General features: G+C 26.3%; 1 protein-coding gene across 1 annotated transcript; it reads left to right on the top strand.

Moving 5' to 3' along the window:
• Positions 1 to 5285: 5285 nt before the first annotated feature.
• Positions 5286 to 17243, top strand: LOC130948772 (aldehyde dehydrogenase family 2 member C4-like). The gene is made up of 9 exons (XM_057877636.1): positions 5286 to 5604; positions 6837 to 6979; positions 14665 to 15048; positions 15138 to 15227; positions 15609 to 15782; positions 15876 to 16013; positions 16278 to 16415; positions 16537 to 16598; positions 16836 to 17243. Exons 1-9 carry the CDS (start codon positions 5490 to 5492, stop codon positions 17107 to 17109), a joined length of 1518 nt encoding a protein of 505 aa, XP_057733619.1. The 5' UTR covers positions 5286 to 5489; the 3' UTR covers positions 17110 to 17243.
• Positions 17244 to 23382: the final 6139 nt, after the last annotated feature.

The following is a 23382-nucleotide window of genomic DNA, read 5'->3' as shown; positions in this document are numbered from 1 at the left end:
CTAATGTCATACTTATATCATTAACCCGCGAGTTGATTAGTCGATTTGACTAGTGATTGACAATAAATTTTACCAATTCAAATATTTAAAAGGTCAGAATATTAAATTAGACAAATTCAAAGTTTGATTTATTGATTTTTTGGTTAAATCGACTAATCTAATATGAATTTAACAATCATGTTTCTAACTGTTATTTATAATTATTAAACACATATAAAAGCTTTTTTATTTAAATTAAAAAAATTATTATTAATTTATGTAATAATAAAAAAATATATCTTTGTATTAAAATTTTACAAGTTTAAATGGTGAAATTAGGGCAAAATGTTATTTCGCAACCATTGCTTATAATTTGGATGTCGTCTACGTATTTGGATCTTCTCAAGTTTGAATTTCACTTTAAAGAGTAAAGTGTGATCTCTCACCATTTATTTCATAGGTGGGACCAAAAATAAATATGAAAGAGAAACTATTCAAGGATAGAAGATCACACTTTACTCTTTAAAGTAAAATTCAAATTTTAGAGGATTCAAATCCGTCGTCCACTAGCAACAATAATACACACGAGACCACATTTTACATTAAAAAAAGGTTATGTTTAATGATTTTCTTAAACAACATGAACAATTACCAATAAAATAAAAACACACTATACCTCTAAATTATTCATCTAAATTTTAATATTAGAATAACCATCCACGTACCTAATAAAATAAACATCTGATATATTCATTGTTCACATTGTTTAGTATTTTTATTATCTACCTATACTTTTTCTAAAAAAATTTTTGATAGTTTGTTTAAAGAAAGTAGAAAAAACATATAACCCTAAAAGATGCCTTAGGAATTCAAAGTTAGATTTAGATAGTTTGTTTATGTTATTTTATTACGACTAACTCTGAAAAATTGAAGGTTTAGCTAAAATAAATAGATATTATCATTCATAGAAGTGCTAAAATACTAAATATGTCTTTCATGGACCTACACCATCTAAGAGAACAATAAGAGTAAAGTCAAAATTTGTTTGCGGTGTGTGTGACAAAACCTTGTCTCTGCTTTCCTTTCTTCGTTATGTCTTTAGTTCTTTACAAAAGGGAGAAAAAAAAAAGTCAAAAACCCTAAACGATGCTGATAGGAGATCGATGCTGCCATTGGCGCTGAGTTTTCAAAGCTATGTGGTAGCCTTCCCCTCTCTTCTTACACTACACTTTCTTTTCCTACTTCTTGCCTTTAGCTTAGTTTTCTGCTTTGTTGGTTTCTATTTTTCCAATTTTAAATATTTATTTTTATCATATTAATAACTAATCTCCTTTTGTGGTGTTTTTAGTCTTTTTTTTTTTGTGTGGTAGTTTGATTATTTTGTAGATATTTCAGATCTTGAAAATTTCGGAGAATGCATCAAGAGAAAGTGATCATCTTTTGAAGAATTTCTATTCCGCCGATGTGTTAAGAAAAAAAAATAGTTTACTATATTGTAGTTATTTTCCAATTTTTTTTCAACATAGAAAATGTCTAACTTTCATCTTAAGATCTAGATTCAATACATCTCTGCTATTTGTAAATATTGTTTAGTATCTTTTATGAATAAACCCTTAGTTTTTTTGTTAAAAAAATATTCAAAATCAGTTCTTAAAAATATTTACCGGACATTAAATCACTAAATCATTTTTTAAATTTGTATTCTATTGCATTTTGATTTGACAAAATAGTATCCAAATTTTTTGTCAACATGCTTCCATTGCTGTTGGTTATACATAGCCTACGAATTTCTGTAGTTCTCATCACATAAGTTTTTTTTTTTTTTTTGGGTAACTGCTCATCACATAAGTTATTCACCATATACATGTTTTCTCTTTCTTTTTTTATTTTTATTTTGCAATAAAATTTTAAATTCAGAATTTGAGATACATATTTTTTTTTCTATATTTTGATATTTTAAAACACAATTCGTTATTAAACTTGAAATTTATAGGACGTATAAATTCACTTTAATTACTTGATGAAATTTAACCTTTATTTTAAAAAAATTAATAGGTGAATACTGTGCGTGGTATATTTTAGCAAATAAGAAAATAAATATAAACGTTATATATTCATCCTTTGAAAAAAAAAAAGCTTTTTAAGATATGAAAATGAATAATTTGGCTCGTCGTAGAAACTATAATAATTTGAGCAAAATCTTTTAACTTAGTCATACTACATCTACGTTAATTATCAATTACATATTATTTATTGTATGGAAATACATATTTTGTATTCATAAAAAAGGTTTAATTATATCGCTGTAAAAATATTAATTATTCTATTATGACATGTTTGATTATTATACTATCAAACACTATTGAAACATTTGATTATTTTGGTGATCGATTATTTTATAAAAATATATAATTATGAAACACACACAACACACACACACACACACACACACACACATATATATATATATATATATATATATATATATATAAGGCATTTGAAGTAAAAATAATTATTTATACATAAAATATATGTAAGATAATTAATGAGTGGTTCAACCGAGGTTAAGGGTTTGTTGGGATTAACTTTAGAAGAAAAAAAAAACCATTTACCAGATTTTTTTAAATGCATACATAATTTATTAGTTAGATATTTTATGTAAAAGAATTTTTTATTTTATCAACTATAGTTGAATATAATAATATAAAAATAATTTATTGTATATTTATTATTTAAAATATTTTCAAGAGAAGTATTTTTTATAAAAATAAAAATTATAACATTTTAAAACAGTTATTAATTAATTTTTATAATACCCGATTCCAAATTTTAAACAAGAAAAAATAAAGAGAATTAATATTTAGTTAATTAATATTAATTAATTTTAAAATTTAATATTCATAACTTAGAGTGTATAATCGAATATTTATAATTTAAAGTAAATAAAATAATTTTAAAAAATAATTAATATTGACAAAAAAATAAATTACTTAATATTACCTTTTATTTTTTGGTCAGATAGATTAGACGCTCACACACATCATATACACACATATATTTAGAAATTTTATCTATTATATACTTTTATATCATATTTTTATGTTTGGTTCAAAATTTAAAAAGTTATTCTCAAACAAGTTTGATTTTAGAAAATCAAAATATCATCATTTCAATTTTTACATTCTCTCTAGATATATTTGATTTTCATGAGAATAGAATTTAAGTAACAAAGTAATACTTGAAAGGAGTAGATCCTCTCTAATAGAAAAAAAAATCGGATGGTATTCAGTGTTAAATCTAACCTTTTATTATTTTCTCTCATATTTATTTTTGGTTCCACGTAAAAAATCACACTTTATTCTCTCAAATATTAAAAAAAATACCATCCAATGTTAAATCTAACCCTTTATTATTTTCTCTCATATTTATTTTTAGTTCTATTTATAAATTTAAAAATAAAAAATCACACTTTATTCTTTCAAATATTAAAAAAAGAGAAAGGATCCATTTCTATACTTAAACCACACATATTCTTTAAGCAATGACTGATCTCCAGTTTATATTTTTGGTCAGATAAATTTAGATGACTCTCAATCTTTAAATATTACACCACACCCACACATTTACCCACATGTTCCAGCAACAGCTAGGAGTTTCATTTTGTTTCTCCATGTTCATCGCAGCCTTATAAATGTCAAAGGCCCCTCCACATGACCTCAAAAAAAAAAAAAAAAAAAAGTCTAAGGCCTTAGCTAAGTTGTGGAGCCCAAATATTTTGTCAACTTCAGTCAATGATACATCCACTTGATCAATCATCCTATCGGTAAAATTATTAAATTAATTATTTATATAAAATATCTATTAAAAATAAATTAAATAATATATATTTATATATAAATATTTAATAATTAATTTTGTTATTAATTTTTAACGTGCATATAATATTTTTGCCATTTGATTTGTTACCTTTATATTGGTCTCCTTCAAAATTCAAATGTTACATTTATTTATCTTTTAAAAATATCACATTTTATAACATACAAAGATACATACGTCATAGCGCCTGGGTTTGAAAAACTTTAGTGTTTAATAAAATATAAAAGTTTCCTTGATCAAGTAAAACGTGGAACAACTTTATAATTTAATGCTATGAATATTTATTATGCTTTAAGCTTTTTCTTTCTTTCCACTATTAAAGGAGAGAGAATAAAATTTAATTTGAAATATTATTAATATTGGAAATTAAAAAAGTCAAAAATACAATAATATTCATAGAATAGAATTAGGGAGATAGATTTTGATATTTGATCCCTAGTTGATAATGTTACTCTCCCTTATTGTTTATTACAATCAAATTACCAACAATTTTTATGAATTTTTTTCTCATCGTCAAGAAAAATAAAATGACGAAAATGAAGAATAATTTTTTAAAAAAATTACATAATTAAAAGGAATAGTTTCTGACACAAAACAAAATGTATTGCATGCTAGCTAGTCAAGAAAAAATATGTATTGCATGCTAACTAACCTCCACATGAAGATATTGAATATTGGTTAACAATTAGAGAAAAAGTGATTTCTTCTACAGCTTCTGAAAAAGAATATTATTTATAATAAGGGTAAAAAAATTATTTTTTATTTTTAACATTTTTTAAAATATATTTAAAATTTAATTTGTTTCAATTTATGTTTAATGTTTTAAATATAGTTCAACTCTATCTTGAGTATTAATACCGTTAACAAATATACTAACGCACAAGTATCATATCATTGTAAGATGAGAAATTTTTGGAGACAAATAATTTTTAATATTTTTGTAATTATTTAAATAATACAAATATTAAATTATTTTTAATAAATAAATTTTACTAATTTATGTGTGCAAAATTTGAAAAATGTGGATATAAAATATATTGATTTATGTCGACAAAATTTTAGTAAATATAAGTGTAAATTATATATTTTTTGTATACAAAATGTCTATAAATATGAGTATAAATTATTATTGGTCAAGTGCTGACAAAAAATAATAATATTTACTGATTATATAATATTATTATTGTAAAATTATCATATTATATATTATCTCACTTAGAATTAAACTGAAATGTATTAAGATAAAATTAAAATAAAATACAAATAGCAAGAAAAAATAGTATTTACTATTGAGTAATGTTTTTATAATATAATCAAGTAATTAATTTACAAGTAGAATCGTTAATGAATTTGTAGACTTAAAATAAGGTAATTAAGTAGAAAGTAGCATGTGAATGGAGTGATAAATAAATGAGAAGAAGTGACACTTGTGTACGGCAAGAGAGAGTGAGACGGTCCACTACCTCCTCTTTCTGATTTCGTGAAGTTCGTTGTTCTTACATACAAGTCTTCCTTTTCTTCATTATTTAAAGAGAGAGAACTGAGAAGAGTGGTTCCCCCAACATACATAGCAATTAGCAACCTCAAATATTGTTTGTAATTAGTAACAAAAATACTAAACTAATCACACAAAGATGACAGCTCTTTCCAACGGCCATGCCGCTAATAACTCTTCTCCTCTTTTCAAGATCCCACCCATCAAATTCACCAATCTCTTCATCAATGGCCACTTTGTTCATTCTCTCTCAGGTAATACTAACAATACTCATCACTTCTTCTTTCTTTCTTCATCCTTGTTTAATTAGTAATATCCCTTATTATAAGGATTCCTTCTAAGTTCTAAGCTTTCTCTTCTATATATATGTATATATATTTCCTCCTTTTATCACTTTGCTCTTTTTCTTTCCTTTCTTTTCTTTTTTAGGAACTCTCAATTGGTATTAAATTAAATAATTGTTTATTTAAGTCAAATATGGTAAATGATAATGTCCAATTTCTTACGAATGAATGTCGTACTTTGCGTCTTTACCGTAAAAATTAAAATAAAGAATTCCTTGTTTTTCACTTTCATCACGTGAAAGATTTGTCATATTCCCACGGGTACACGGAGATGGAAACTTTGCTATTGGAAATTTGGATATATATGTTTTTGGACTAGTTGAACCTGGGGAAGTTGAATATTAATATTGGTTGTATAATTGTATCAGTGATATCAAAAATAAATTGAGTTTTTTTTCCTCCTTTTGGGTGTTAGTATGTTTGAAGGATTCACAGGCAAAACATATTTTAATCTTTTTTTTTTTCTAAAAGAATGCTAATCTATAATGCCTATGAATATATTATTAAAGCTTGACTTTGAACCACATATTGCCAAATTTATAAATGTAGAGCAGAATATAATGATTTATGCGTATATATTTTATCTTTATACAAATTCCGTTGTAAAGTTGTAATAGACATAGTTGTTCATGCGGCTTATCTTATTATTTTAAGCTGTAGTTTTATTATATGATATTAAAATTGTATGTTTGAAAGATTTAGACTTTAATTTTTATTAAATTCTAAAAGAAAATTATCATAAGATAGATAAAAAAAATTTATACAAAATTCACATAAATGTAAAATAAATTTTTATATAAAAGATATATTAAAAATATAATTATTTATATGTCTTTTTTTATTAATTTAATTTTTTTTAAAATAGTTATAAAAAAAATTAATGATTAAAAATTATTAAAAGTTTCCGTATTTTATTAGAATTTAATTTACGTTCATCCATCCATCCTCCATAGATTGTATTTGTATGCATTAATTGAAACTACGTGTCGAAAAAAGAAACTTACGATGGAGATCGATACGAGAGACGAAGAATGAAGAACCCGTATGGACCATACATGAAATATCCAAATCATACCATTTTTATATTGGTTTAATTTTTGTACTTGATTTTTAATATGGAAAAAATTTGGAAATCCTAATAGGAAACGAGTTTGAGACAATAGATCCGAGAACAGGAGAGGTAATAGCGAAAATCTCGGAGGGAAGAAAAGAAGACATTGATGTGGCTGTTAAAGCGGCACGTGAGGCATTTGACAACGGTCCATGGCCACGCATGTCTGGTGCGGTACGTTTTTCCATCTCTCTTTCTTTTTACATACTTCTCATCTCTTCGATTAACTAATTTAAAATATTTAAATTTTAGTTAAATCTTAAATCTTTGAATTTCTAATTCTACTATTTTCATAGCTGATTCGAATAGCTACCAACTAGTCCTTTTAAGTTTAAGAGGTTAGAGGTGTGTATTTATCAAGTCACATTTCTTTTATTAATTAATTTTAGATTATGATTTTTTTAAAGATAAGTATTTAAGATATAATATTTTTTATGATACATTTCATGATTAATGAGAAAATATGAAAAGTAGGATAAAATAAATGGGAATTGATTTTCGAACTAGCACCAATCATTGGTGGAATGGAGAGGAACAAAATTAATAATAAGTGAGCTGAAATATAATTGTCTAAAGACATGATGAATTTATGAGTAATGGGTATTTGTCTATTTGGCTACTATAATGTCCCAACTTCCAACAAACAAAAACGTGGCCAGATATAATCCATTATAAATGTATATATGTATAAAATTGAAATTTTATTTCAGTATAACTAATTGACGGGGACCACAAAATAACCATTTCTCATTTTTTAAGGGGTGTTTAGAATTTTAAAACTATAAAAAAATATTTTTTATTTAAAATATTGAATTAAAATTTTGTGTATACAAACGAGTGAACAAGTGGGCAACCATATAATTTTATTATCTAACAGTTTAGTGCATAGGCAATTATTTGCTCATTTCTTTTTCTACAATTTAATTGGTTAATATATTAGTGTATAAAAATTAATCTGAGTAAAATATTTTCTTCTAAATGAAAGGCGAAAAATTGAAAAAATGATTCCGTTAAGAAAATTTATTTATTAAAAGAGACCTATTTTTATTATTAAGAAAGATTATTTAATAAAACATTTAAAAAGATAAATCAAATTTATTTTATTAAAGAGACAAATATACTGTTAGTTATTTTTTATTTATTTTTTTAAAGACATATTTTTTTAATTGAAATTTTTTTATCTTTCTTCTTCTTTTTTTCTTGTTTAACTATGTTTTTATGCATTAAATTAATTTCTGTGTCTTACTTTATTTTTTATTTAAATTTTATTGTAAATAACTTTGTCATTTTATTTTATACTTTCACTTTGCACTCTCAAATCCAACACAACATGGACAAAATAAGAACTAAGAGAAAAACAGAGAATCTATATTTTTATTTTAAAAAGAAACGACAAAATCAACTTAAAAATATGTATAAATAATAATAATAATAATAATAATAATAATAATAATAATAATAATAATAATAATAATAATAATATATTTATGTTCATAATAAAATAAGCTATAGTTTACATATGGATTTCAAGTTTCAATAAAATTAATAAAAGTATAAATTTTTTTTCTCTCTTTATTATTCTTATTATGTTACTGTTGTGTTGGGTTTATTGGTAGTAATAGTATAATGAAATAATGAAGTTATTTACTAAAATTGGTGATTTACAGTAATAAATTTATTATAAATAAAAATATATTAATAAAAATTTGAATATAATAGACAATTAAAAAAAGTCTATAAAAAATAAATAAACAATAATTTAAAAATATATTTGTCTTTCTTAAAAAGTTTTTTTTAAAAAATATTTTAAAAATTAATATTTTTTATAATTTTGGTATTAAAATTTTTTTAATAATTAAATATTTTAATAATCGTTTAAAATAATTTTTCAAAAAATATATGCGCATCATACTTGAGGCGCCTTCTGCAGTCCTACTAGTACATTAACATGTGTTAATTGAAAAGTGAGATTTAACGGAACCTATAGAAGATTATTTCAATTAATAATAAATATTTATATATGACCAAATTATTTATACATATACAATTATATCTTTTTTCTATGCGAGAGAGATCGAATCTATTCTTTTGTTATCCCCTAATAAATATGTTTTGCTTTCTTTATTTTTGCCACTCGCTGTTAGACTAAGGTAGGTTTAGTTTGATAACATTTTTATTTTTTTAATTAAAAATAATTTATAAAAGTTAATTTTTTTAAAATTATAATATTTGTATTTGATAAATAAATTAAAAATAATTTTTAATAAATACAAATAATAATAAAAACGTTTGATAAATTAATTTTTAAAATTAAAAAAACTATAATAAACATTAATGTGAATTGAATTTTGATATTAATTAATATACGAAATTATATTAAATTTTTTAATTTTGAAAGTATATATTAATTTAAATGATATAGTCTTTTCATATTCATTTAGAGATTGCAGATTTGAGTCTTCCTATTTTTGGTAAAAAAAGTATATATTAATTTAAAAAAAATTTTTTAGATATTTTTAAAAATACTTCTAATTTTTAAAGCTACAAGCACAAATACATATACATATATAAATTTTTTAATTTATCAAATATAAAATAAAGTATTCGTACTTTTGAAAAATAAAAATAAAAAATACAAACACTTTTTAAAATTTTTTTATCAAATCAAGTCCAAGCAATATCTATTTGTTGTGATGAAAATAAAAAGAAATATCTCTTAATAAGGCAGGCATTAGAAAATACTAATAATTGAATCATCTTTTTCTAGTAAATGAACAAAAATAATAAGAGGCGGCTAATAAATTCATAAAGGTGTTTTATGATGTTTTTTGACTAAATAAAGGTCAACTTTCTTTGAGGTTATTTTATTATATAAAAAAATTTAGTTAATATATATATATATATATATATATATATATATATATATATATATATATATTTAAAAGTACATATTAAAATTATTATTTAAAAAATTATAAAAAATATAAAATTTATTTTTTAATGTATCTATTTGATATTTATTAAAATTAAAATTTTAAAATTTTTTATTAGTAATAAATTTAATATATATTTTTAAAATATATGTTAGTTAAATCCAAAAGAATATTTCGTTCAAGCAAATAATGTTATATTTAACAAGTATATTAGGGGCATTTACGTACTTATGTTATTGGATCAATCGATTCAGCATAACGACAATAAAGAAAAATTGACATAAATCAATTCAACATAATGACAGTATTAATAAAGAAAAAATAAATACCAATACACAATCCCCGGCCTGTAGGTAGGTAAGAGCAACTCCAATGGTTATGTTTTGGAGTTTTTATTACTGTGGCGTGTCAGAGAAAAAGGGAATCAGTCGTTGGAGTAAGATGAGAAGGAGGTCATTCTCTTGGATCGAGAACAGAGAGTCTCTCTAAATAGGGATTCTTGTTGTCCAATAATAACTTGTTATTTGGCAAGTTATTTAAAAAATAAATAATTATATAAAATTTTAATTAATTAAATAATTATATTAAATAATTAAATAATAATTAATTCAGTAATAATTATAATAATTAAATATATTAAATAATTATATTTTTATTTAATTAATAATTTATATTAATTATTTAAATAATAATTTAAATAATTAAATTTTATTTAATTAATAATTTATATTAATTATTTATATCATAATTAATATTAAATATTATTTATATTTATATTATTATATTAAATTAGCCGTTGTAAAATTAGTCGTTGTAAAATTAGTCGTTACTATGTTATTGTTATTATTAATAAATTAATATTTTGTTATTCTATATATACCACTTAGATACACTTCTATTTTCACACTCTTTATTATATTAATTTCAAGTATTTTAATTAATTAATTAAGTGGGACCACAATAGAGACTAAAGTTAGTTCCTCCTAATGGAAAAGAGAGAGATGTTTTGAATTCTTATTTACTGTTTATGACACAAAAGCTTATGTGGAGTTATTTTTTATGACAAGTGGGTCATAAACAGGAACTGGGATGAGTTCCTTACTGGAGATGGTCTAAAAGATTCGGTTGTTTGTCACTTTCACATATTGTCACCAAATTGAATAAAAATGAATATAATAATTAGTTAAGTATAGTTGCCTTAATTAGACCCAGGAATTTGGAACTAAGAAGTTAAAATAATAAAGGATATTGGGACTCAACATCTGCTCCCTGGCTAGGTTTATTTGAGAGGAAAATGGAAAGAAAGAAAAAAAAATTGAAAGAAAAATATTTATTTTTAATTGTTTAGTTAAAAAAATTAAAGAGAAAAAGTTGAATAGTATAAAAAGAGTTTATGGGATCCACTAATTTTTTTTCTTTAATATTAGAAGAAAAAAATAAAAAATTTGTTATATTTTTCTACTTTTAATATTATTTCTTTTTTTTAATATATTTTATAATATAAAAATAAAATTATCTTTTTATAATATTTTTTATTTTTTTTATTTAAATATATCTAAAAAAATAATAATTTACTTAATTTTTTTATTTCATTTATTTTTTTTTCATTCCTACTTCATTCCTCTCTATTTTTTCCTTTCAACTAAATATAAAACAAGTGAATATGTTGCTTTTCTCTTTAAAATATATCTATCACTTTTTTTTCTTGATATGCTTTATTCTGTTTTTAAGCATTAAATTTAAGTTAATTATTATACCGAATCATCCTTGTTTTATCTTTTTTTTTTTTGATAAATTTTGAAAAATAAGCATAACAATAATTGAGTGATAATAATAATAATATTTGAACAATAGCATTCAGTTGAGATTATTATGAAATAACTTTTTTTGGGTATAAAAAAAATGTTTTGGGTACATACAAAATTAACCATATATATATAGTAAAAAAGAAAAATCACAGGCATGTGTGATGGAGACATGGATGACCCATACTAATAGGAAACCGTTTGAAAAGTAGAAAACTAGAAAAAGACCTTTACCCCAAATAATTTAAGTCCCACTAATTAGGGGTGCACATGGGCCGGGTGAAGCCGGGTTTGATGGGACCCAGACCCGACCCGAAATATACACCGGGCCTATTTATTAGACCCGAACCCGACCCTAGACCCGATGAAACCAATACACTTTCGGGCCACAATTATACCGGGTGAAAACCGGGTGAAACCGGGCCGTTAACATTATATTACGTTGATACCTTCTTGTAAGCTAACATATAAAAATATCCAAATTTCCAAGACTCCAACCATTATTTAACATAGTAAAATTCACTTAGAAAAATATAACAAGAAACAACCCTTCTTTAAAATTAAAGCATAACCACAATCAATGCTAAAGCAAAACCACAATCAATACTAATATTGTCTAATAATACCAAATATTTAAATCAATACAAATAACACAATATTATGCATTAGTCTAAAGTCTTATGCATTCTAAACATAAAACATTAACTTATAGTCTTATAATGACTAATAACACAAAATATTAAGGTTTACAATACTTAATTCCACATAAGAATAGTCATGATGCATCACTAATAACACAAAATATTAATTGTGTATGATGACCGGGCCACCGGGCCGACTTCGGGTGACCCGAGCTATGGCCCGGACCCGACCCGAAATAATGACCGGGTCTATTTTTGAGACCCTTACCCGACCCTAAACCCAATGAAATAACACCAAATTAGTCCCTAAAGTGTTCGGGACCGGGCCGGGCCTTCGGGCCGGGCCGGGTCTGTGCACCCCTACCACTAATTAAGAAGAAGTTAACTCTTATGCCAGTTGCTTGTAAATTGTGGAGAGAAATTAGCAAAGCAATGAATGTCATTTATTTGATTGATTACGACCATTATGATTTTAATAAGGGAGGAGTAAAGTCAAATGACTCAAATGCTCACAAGAGATAGAACTCTCTTAGCACGTTACATATGAATTCAAACACTGTTTTGTTATATGTTAAACTTTTATTATTGATTAAGAAAGTAAAATCAAGTTGAAAATGATTCATACTATTAATCTATCATCATAACTAATCATGCTTGTAGCTTTGTTAGTCACAATTAAGATTTTTCATCTATTTCAATGAGTGTGCCTAGTGGAAATTGAATTCTAAATGGACCTTTTTGTCTCAAGCTTAACAAATATATTTTTACAAATAGTATGTTTGAGAATATTATATTTCGGTATTATAAAAGACTTGTTTGTTTAGCGTTACAAATAGTTAGAAATTATTTTTAATATATTATAAAGAATAAATTAGGATGCGTTTGTGTTATTATACATATTCTTAAGTATAAACTTTTAATTCTTAGAATAACTCTAGTGCCAATAAAAAATGATTTTTTGACAAAAAAATATAACAATTGAGTGATATATAATAACTTCATACCTTAATTTTTATTTTCTTAGCATGAGAATATTAAATATCTATTTTTTGGATAAAACAGAATATTATATTTTAAATAATAAATAATTTTTGAAAATTAAATTTAAAGTTTCAAATAAATATGATAATAATATATTTTTATAAATAATATTTAAAAATAAATTAAAATTTCTTAAAAAAAAGTATAGGTTATCAATATATACTATCTGTCAATATATTGTCAATAATAATTAATTATTATATTTTAAACACATATATAAAGAGATATATCCAAAAAATATATATATAAAGATATTTTTATTAGATACAATTATACAAAAAAATATTTTTATTAGACACATCTATAAAAATACTGTTATTAAACACAATTATAAATAAAAATTAACAAAAATTAATAAAAATACTGTTAATAACATAGATGTATTTATTTCTTAAAACAAATAAAGCTAAAAAGTTGTTCCCACATGCAACACGCGAATAACTGTCAACAGAAGAAAATCTGAATAATCTATTATCTTATTATGTGTGTCATAGTTGACTCACATAAGAGCCCCACTTAAATGCTGTGGGCCAAAATATGAATTGATTTTTCAACATGACAATGTGTCTTCTAGTGAAACGTAGCAACAAGCAAGCCAAATAGAAAACATAGCCAACAGAAGTGTATGTTTGCACGAAAAGAAAAAATGAGAAGGAAAAGAAATTATTAATACCAAATGACATGCATGTCTATTATACTAAAATAAACATGCATCATGATTCATGACATAAAAAAAAACGGGGGCATACTTGTCAATCAGCCCTCAGTTATCATTGTTAATGTGTGGAGAAAAATTTAAAGCGAGAGAGTTTCATATGTATTATTGATATGAAGATATTTTTGTTTATAAAGATAATAATTAAAAAATATTAAATAATTTAATATGTTTTGACTAAATTATTTAATATAATATTTATTGAGCAGAGTTTCATATGTACTATTTAGAAATTTTAGCATCCCATGCACCAGAAGAACCATTAATACACAATAATATTTGAGTAATAATTTAGAAAAAATCTAGGAGACTAATAATAATTGAAGTTAATTAAGTTAATTTTTTTTTTAATTTGAAAAATTAAAGTAGTAAACTTTTCTTTTGTAATGAATCTGTTTTTTAACTAAGATAAATACTATGATGTTTAAAAGGTAATATTTTTATTTAAAAAAAAATATTTAATTTAAAAGATATAAAAATAAATAATTTTTAAAAAATTAAAATTTATTACAAAAGGTAATTTAAGTTTAGACAACAACTCATACACATGGTAGAATCAGCCTTTCACTATAATTGACTTTATTCCTAATTAGTTTTTTAACAGAACGGAATAATTTAACATTAGTCGCACATATTCATTAAGAAAACGATATAGCATATTAGCATTGCTAAGTAGTTTTCCATGAATCAGTTGTGAGTATTTTGACACTCTAATGCAACACAGGAAAGAGCAAAAATCATGATGAAATGGGCAGATCTTATTGAAGAAAACGTAGAAGAACTAGCAGCATTAGACGCCATTGATGCTGGAAAGTTGTACCACTTAGTTAAGGTCTTGGACATCCCTGCAGTTGCAAATTGTTTACGCTACTATGCCGGTGCTGCGGATAAGATCCATGGCGAGGTGCTAAAAGGTGCTAGAGAGTTCCATGCATATACTTTGATGGAACCAATTGGTGTTGTTGGACACATCATTCCTTGGAATTTCCCTAGCACCATGTTTGCTGCCAAGGTTAGTCCTTCCTTGGCTGCCGGTTGCACCGTCGTCCTTAAGCCGGCCGAACAAACACCTCTGTCGGCTCTGTTTTTCGCGCATTTAGCTAAACAGGTATTTTCTTTCACACACACACGAGACATCCAACCGTGTATTGTTATATCAGCAAAAATCCTACCTTATTTATTTGACCTCTTTTGAAGGCTGGAATTCCCGATGGAGTTCTTAATGTAGTACCCGGATTTGGCCCAACTGCTGGTGCTGCAATAAGCTCACACATGGACATTGATAAGGTAACTTAAACAAGTGTCGGGGGTTCGAATCCCGCCTTGTGCATGCAGCAACCCATTGGCCAGCGGCAAACCCTTAAATGGAGCTCAGTACCACGACGGATTAGTCCTTGACCTGCCGGGTTGGGGGATACCGTGGGAAACAAAAAAAAAAGATAAGACTCATATCCAGTTGTCTTCATGTAAAGTTGTTAGTTGAGAATGGTTAAGTAATTTGATATGTTTGACTAAATTATTATTTAACATTTCTCAACTAGCAACGTAAAGTGAAGAAAACTGTATGTGAGTTTCTACCTGCATGTAAATGTTACATATTTTGATTTAGAATTAGTAAGATTTTTAAGTGAAGCTTGCTAAGGTTGATTTTCCATGGTGCATGAATAGGTTAGCTTCACCGGTTCAACGGAAGTAGGCCGTGCCATAATGCACGCGGCGGCTAGCAGCAATCTGAAACCGGTGTCACTTGAATTAGGAGGAAAGTCACCTCTTCTAATCTTTGATGATGCTGATGTAGACAAAGCTGCTGATCTTGCTCTCTTGGGAATCTTGTTTAATAAGGTGACGTTTTCTTTTGTAGAAATCCTACTCTTTTTGCATAAAGCAACTAACTCAGCACTTTCATCTGTTAACAATTTTCGCTTTGAATTTCAGGGAGAAATTTGTGTTGCAAGTTCAAGGGTGTTTGTTCAGGAAGGGATATATGATGAGTTTGAGAAGAAGTTGGTTGAGAAAGCAAAAGCTTGGGTTGTTGGAGATCCTTTTGATCCTCAATCTCAGCAAGGCCCTCAGGTATTTGGATATTCACAAAAAGATAGCATGAAAATGATATTTTGGAGATTTAGATGTTTATGTTATGCGGTTTAGTTAAACATCACTTTAAAAAAATATTATTTTCGATCTTTTTATGTTCATATAATTAGTTTTATTTTTCATGTAAAAACAAAAATAAGTAATGAGAAATTATCAGTAATCAACTAACATTTTCTCTTGTTAACTAAGTATGAATTATGATGATACTTATTTTTAGTTGACTAATAGTTTTTTCATTTGTAGGTTGACAAGAACCAATTTGAGAAAATCCTTTCATATATAGAGATTGGAAAGGAAGAAGGAGCAACCCTACTAACAGGTGGTAAAAAAGTGGGCAACAAGGGCTACTACATTGAACCTACAATTTTCTCTAATGTCAAGGTGACTTTTTTAACTCCACAAAAATATGAAACAGGGTGGTTTCAGAACAATTAGATAACTAACCATAATTTTTTTTTTTTTTTTGGTTTTTCCCCCTTTATATTCATTACAACCTGTATAGGAAAACATGCGTATAGCACAGGATGAAATATTTGGCCCTGTCTTGGCACTGATGAAGTTCAGGTAAATTATATCTTTATAATATTTTTTGACACAAATAAATATGTTAGAGATAAAATTAAATTAAAAATAATAAAAATAAAATTAAACATTGGAGATATTAAAAAAAAAACACACAAACATTAAAAAATAAAATATATACTTTAACGATATTTTTATTTTTATTTTCCTTTGAAAAGCATTGGTATTTGTCTGTTGACGATAACTAAATGAAATTATGATGATAAAAATGAAATACAGGACGATTGAGGAAGGAATTAAGAGTGCTAACAACAGCAGATATGGTCTAGCAGCAGGAATAGTGACGAAGAACATAGACACAGCAAACACAGTGTCAAGAGCCATTCGTGCAGGCATTATTTGGATCAATTGCTACTTTGCTTTTGGGAATGACATTCCTTATGGAGGGTATAAGCAGAGTGGGTTTGGAAGAGATTTTGGAATGGAGGGTCTACATAAGTACCTACAAGTTAAATCTGTTGTCACTCCCATATACAATTCTCCTTGGCTTTGAATTAGATATGTAGTTTTGTGTGTGTCTGTGTGTGAAACTATAGTGTGAGCAATACAGCAGTTTATGCATGTATAGTTCATCAAACCAATAAAATTTGAGCCACTTATTATTGTGCATAAAACCCAATTTTATAGGAGACGATAAAAATAAAAACGTTAAAAAGACAAAAAAAATTTATCTTATTTAATATTATTAATTATTATTAAAATTAATAAATATTAAATAAGATAAATTATGATTATTTTTGGTTAATTAATTAATATTTTTATTAAAAATTAGGTTAAATAAGTAAGAGAGTTTAAATAGATAATTTTGTACAATGATTTATTTATCTAAACATAACATATTCAAGTGATCTCTTAAAGTCATATGATAGTTATCGATATAATTGAAATAAAAATGTTATGTACGTATAAAAAATTAATTTTTGAATTAGTTATTTTATATTATTTAATTTATTTTTAATATATATTTATACAAATAATTTAGAGAAAATTTCACTCTCCTCTCCTGCGAGATGCTAAAATGACACTCTCCTCCCCTCTATTTTATAAATGTACATTCTCCTCCTTTCTAACTTTTAAAAAACCTCCCTTTTTAATCCATTTTAAATTTTTTGTTTTAACTAATATTAACTTTATCTATTTTTTAAGAAAAAATAAATTATTTTTTGAAAAAATATCCATTAACAAAAATTTTATTTTTTATTATTAAATTTTGCTTACTAAAATACCCTTTTAATAAATTATTTTTTTATTGCTTAAATTGTATTTTTATTAAACTAATTTAAAAAAATTAATAATTAAATTATTTTTTCTAAAATATCTACTTTTCAATAATTTTTTAATTATTAAATTGTGATTTTACCAAAATTTTTTGTTAACAATTATTTTTATATTTTACTATTAATTTTTTGATATCAATATATATTATTTTAACATTAAATAAAAAATTTTACCACTGTTAATATATATATATATATATATATATATATATATATATAACAATTAATATATATTAATATAGAAAAATAATTTTACTAAAATTTTTTATTTATTGTTAAAAAAATATATATAGATATAAAAAAATTAATAGTAAAATATAAAAAATTGTTAACGAAAATTTTGGTAAAATTTTAATTTAATAATTAAAAAATTATTGAAGAGTATTTTAGAAAAAAAATTATATAATTATAAAATTTTTAAAAAAATACAATTTAATCAATAAAAGAATAATTTATTAAAGAATATTTTGATAAGCAAAATTTAATGATAAAAAATAATATTTTTACTAATGGGTATTTTTTTAAAAAATAATTTATTATTTTTTTAAATGGATAAAGTTAACATTAGTTAGCACAAAAAGTTTAAAATGAATTAAAGAGGAGGTTTTTTAAAAGTTAGAAAGGAAGGGAATGTACATTTATAAAATAGAGGAGAGGAAAATATCATTTTAGCATCTTGCAGGGGAGAGGAGTGTAATTTTCTCAATAATTTATTTAATAGTTTATTTTTAAAGATACTAGTCCCTTGCTGATGCCCAAAACATCCATTGCTAAGGATGATAACGTAGCTTGCTAATTATAAAACGCGTGTTATTGTCAATTTAAATCTCATAATTTTTTTTGGTAGAATAGGAGGTCAAGGACCCAAACAAAGAAAGAAAAATAAAACAAAAAATAATAATAATACTAACTACATCCTCGTCATTTAAGAGAGCTAAAATTATCAAAAGATAAAACTTGTATGATGTCTGAGGGGCACAACTCGAAAGTATGGAGGCCAAAAAATAAATCATAACCTTTCTTTATTAAAATGTTAGCAACAAAGTTAGCTTCTCAGAGAATACGATTTCAATGAAGCAGATGAATACAGTTTACCATATTACGAATGTCTTCAAGAAGAGCAGCACATGAATAGTGGAAAAATGAGCCATTTTTTATAAAATTTATGGCCATCAATGAGTCTGATTCAATGACAATATTTTTGGAGTTCTCTAATATAGCAATTTGCAACGCTTTGACAATGGTCCATAATTCAGCGACATGAGAAGACCTTTATGAACCTACCTAAACGATTACAAATGACACCGTCACGCGAGGCATTATTTGTATGTGAGAAAAAGAACCTATCAACATTGATATCAATAACACTTTTTGACGGAGATACCACCTAATAAGATGATCATTGTTGATGTGTGACTTTTTTGGGATAAGGTTGCATTTCATCACACTATTAATGACCGAACTCCTATTTTTTATACATTCTGTCACAGACATAGGGTTGGAAGTAGATCCTTCAAATACCAGTTTATTGCGAAAGAACCAAAGGGATGAGACCGCCACACCAAAGGTGCACGACCAAACGCTATGAAGAGACAAGTTTCTGATGATCCATTCAAATCTATCAAGGGAGTAGAAGTTATTAGCAGGGCATTGAGGCTGTAGAATACACCAAACTGCTTTAGCAAAGGGACAATTTTCAAAAACATGAATCGATGTCTCATCATTATGGTTGCACCGTGGACAAGCTGAACAATTCGTCAAGTGTCTCCTCTTTCTTTCCACATTTGTGAGAATTGCATCATGAATTAAAAGTCACATGAATGACCTAATACGTTTAGGACCCTTCCAGTGTCAAATGAGATTGAAACTTCTGTTTTGTATTTCTGGATTTACTTGGAAATATTGGTAGGCAGTCTTCAGTAAAAAAAAGTCCATCTCAGGTGGGGGCCAAGCAATCTGATCACTTTGCTTCTATGAGGAAGGAGGGGATAGAGATACAAGTTTTTGAGTAACCTCTTCGGGGAGCCATTTTTGAAGTTTAGTCATGTCCCAATCATCTGAAACAATTAAAAAATCTGTGAGAGACAATCCTGCTTCTGAAATTATACTTACATGATGAGTGTATTGATTTAGACTTTCAAATTTTGGAACCCAAATTATCTTTCCAAAAATTAACTTTTATGCCGTCACCCACACGTCAAATGGTGTTATCCTGAACATCTTTTCAAGAAGAGCAGATACCCTTCCACAAATTATAATCATTATTTCTTCTTTCTATGGTTGGTATGATGTCATTGCCACATCTATATTTGGCTCTCAACACCTTTGACCAAAGCGCATCTTTTTTCTCCATCAAACCCCAACTAATTTTCATCATGTAGGCATGGTTGAGATCCTTAGCTTGCCGAACTCCTAAGCCACCAGTTCTTTTAGGTCTACCGATAGTTCTCCAATTTAACAGGTAAATTTTTTTGTTTGCTCGATTTCTCCCCAAATAAAGCTCCTGCATTTACGATCAATAAAGTCACAGATAGATGAAGGTAAAATAGCAATTTGCATAGTATAAGAAGAAATAGATGATTGACAAATTTCACCAAGGTAGATTTGCCAGCTATGAATAGAGATTGGTGCTTTTCAACTGATAAATCTAGCTATAATCTTAGTTTCAACCTCCTTGTATGTTTCTTTGTTGACTCTTGAGTAGATAATAGGAACACCTAGATACTTTTTCAAATCATCGATTTTAGAGAAATTCAGGTAATTACTAATTTGGCTTCTCACATTATGCCCACATTCTTGGAAAAAATCATTTATTATACTATTTTTTATATGTATATTTTTTATGAATTTTTTTATTTTTATTTAATTTTATTCATATGATTTTATTTATTTTTTATTGTATTTTTTATTCATATGACAAATATTATTGTATAAATTTTTATTTTTATTAATTTTTATGATATTTTTATTTTTTTTGTTTATATAAATTTTTTTCTATTTTTTATTGTACTATATTTATGTTGTATATAAAATATTTAATTTTTTTATTTAGTTTTATTCATATGAATTTTATTTATTTTTTATTGTAATTTTATTTACTTCTATAATATACTATTTCGTAAATCTTCTAAACTCGTTGAAGGATTTATGAATACTCCGACCTGCTTTTTACTACTGAACGTTACACCTCATCACTTGTGTTTTCATCAATTTTTTTCCGGTAATAAAACTAGCAAAAACACACTGTAAATCCCGTAAAATTAGTAAATAATTAGTTAATAAATTAAATTTTAATAAAAAATATTAAAAATATGAATCTAATATTAAAATAAGATAGAGCTCGTTAAAATAAAAATTTCGACACCAATTTCAAAAAATTTGGCTCAAAATTGGGCTGAACGAGCTGAACCGATCGAACCGGATCCGTATTGGGCCTAAGCCCAACTTAACTCCTCTTAATCAAATAAGCACAGCTCATTCTCCTCCCCTATTTGGCATGAAAAGAAGGCTGGGAAGCAGCATGAAGGGTGAGAGCATGTAGCACTTTCAAAACCCTCACTCAAATTTGATTTCTCAATAACTTTTGATCCAAAATTCTGATTGACAAATCGTTTGCGATTACGTGTTCACCGCGACGAGTTCTACGAAATCCATGGAACAATTTGGTAGATAACTCACTATTTTCTTCTCAAACAGCTTTTCTCAATTTCGAAAATTCATAAACAATTATGTTAAAAATTGTTCAATTTTGGTGTTCTAGGTTCGTTTTAGCTTGCAGAGCTTATTGGGTTTGAGTTGATACGCATGTGGATGTTGTAAGAATCACCTAAACCTTAATCCAATTTTGATTTTATTATGTAAAATCTGAATTTGGAATATATATGTGTATTAGGTGTGAATTAAGTAGATATATATGCATTGTGATTGAATTGTGAGCATTTGGAAGTTTAGTGGTAATTGGAGCTAAGATTTTGGTTGGTTTCTCAAAGCTTGAGGGGCTGTGGTTGTGATTCATGTGGCTGCCTTGGACTAAATATAGTGATCGGTCAAGGTATGATTTATGTTTCGCACGTTTAACATATAAGATTTTATGAAAACTTAGGCTAGCGCACTATAGGATAAGTTGAAATGGTTAAATGTGTTAAATAATTAGTGTTTGTGGTGTTGATGGATAAATTGATGTGGTGCTTGTGTTGAGTAATTGATAATGGGAGTCAAGTGTTTGTACGTAATATGTATATATGCTAATATGTTAGTGATGAATGAAGGGCTTATGATTATGGCAAAGTAATGGTATGGATGAGATAGTGGATGGTGTTTATTTGAATGATCTTTATTTGGAATTGTTGGTATTGTTATGATGAATAATGTTGTGATAATGTTTGAAGAGTTTTATGAAGATGATAATATGGAGAATTGGAATAAGATGTAAGTTGTGACTAAAATGTGTAAAGTTGGAGAAATGTGATATGCTTGAGTTAAGATTGCAAGAATGGTTGTATGATGATGAAGAGTAAGTTGTATTGATGGTTATGGTATAGTGGGTTGAATGGGAATGAGCTTTGAAAGGAAAAATGTGGTTTTGGTAAAAAAAAATGAGGTTTGGTGTAATTTGGTAAAAAGTGGTTTTTGACAAACTTTGGAAGTCCATAACTTGCTCCTCAAATTTTGGATGAAAATGCGTTTGTTTCAAATGAAAGATGGTTTTGCAAACTTTTGAACGATATAAATTTTGTGAAAAATAAAATTTTTAGAGAAAGTTATGCACGACGGAAGTTTGGTGGAAAAAAATGTGTATGCAGGTTGTTAAAGCTGGTTTCGCAGCTTTCTGGACAATTTGCTATTTTTTTTGAAAAAATGTAGATCCACGCGTACGCGTGGAGTGGCATTTTAAACTAAACATGCGCGAGTAGTCCATGCGTGCGCGTGATAAGCCAACATGCATGACCACGTGTACGCATGACTCACGCGTACGCGTGACATGCTGTTCTCACCTACGCGTATGCGTGGCCCACGCGCACGCGTGGCCCTTGCTTGCTACAAAATTGGAATTTTGTGTTTTAAACCAGATTTTCGCCTCTAAACCTCTATTTTCTTCCTTTCAGACTTAAGGTATAGTACTAAGTCCAGTAGCTAGTTGAAGTTAGGAAAATAAGGTAACTTGGGAATGAAGAAAGAGGTAAATATGATGAGTTATAAAGAAGAGATGTAAATGTGAAATGAAGTTATGATGCCATGACTTTGATAAATGATTATATTATGATTATGAACATGAAACGGCTTTTGAATGATGTTATCTGAGATACGAGTTTTTCTGGGTAACAGAATCGTGGCTTGCCACCATATGTTCCAGGTTGAATCTCGATACTCTGTTGACCCTACGTCGTAAGGGTGACCGGGCATGTATAAATTTTCGGGTATGGATAGCCCTCATTGAGTGATTAAGTGATGAATGAATGTGAAATCTATGCATAGACTCATGTGGATGC

The sequence above is a fragment of the Arachis stenosperma genome, chromosome 9 (genome assembly GCF_014773155.1).
Source record: "Arachis stenosperma cultivar V10309 chromosome 9, arast.V10309.gnm1.PFL2, whole genome shotgun sequence".
NCBI lineage: Eukaryota > Viridiplantae > Streptophyta > Magnoliopsida > Fabales > Fabaceae > Arachis > Arachis stenosperma.
The sequence above is the reverse complement of the archived record's forward strand: the minus strand, read 5'-3'. Positions and strand labels throughout refer to the sequence as shown.

What these genes read in the sequence shown, in the direction of transcription:
- LOC130948772 (XM_057877636.1), top strand. Translation starts at nt 5,490, where the DNA reads ATGACAGCTCTTTCCAACGGCCATGCCGCTAATAACTCTTCTCCTCTT. An exon ending in CTTTGTTCATTCTCTCTCAG is followed by an intron (nt 5,605 to 6,836) that starts GTAATACTAACA and finishes AAATCCTAATAG; the next exon opens with GAAACGAGTTTGAGACAATA. An exon ending in TGGGAATCTTGTTTAATAAG is followed by an intron (nt 15,783 to 15,875) that starts GTGACGTTTTCT and finishes TTTGAATTTCAG; the next exon opens with GGAGAAATTTGTGTTGCAAG.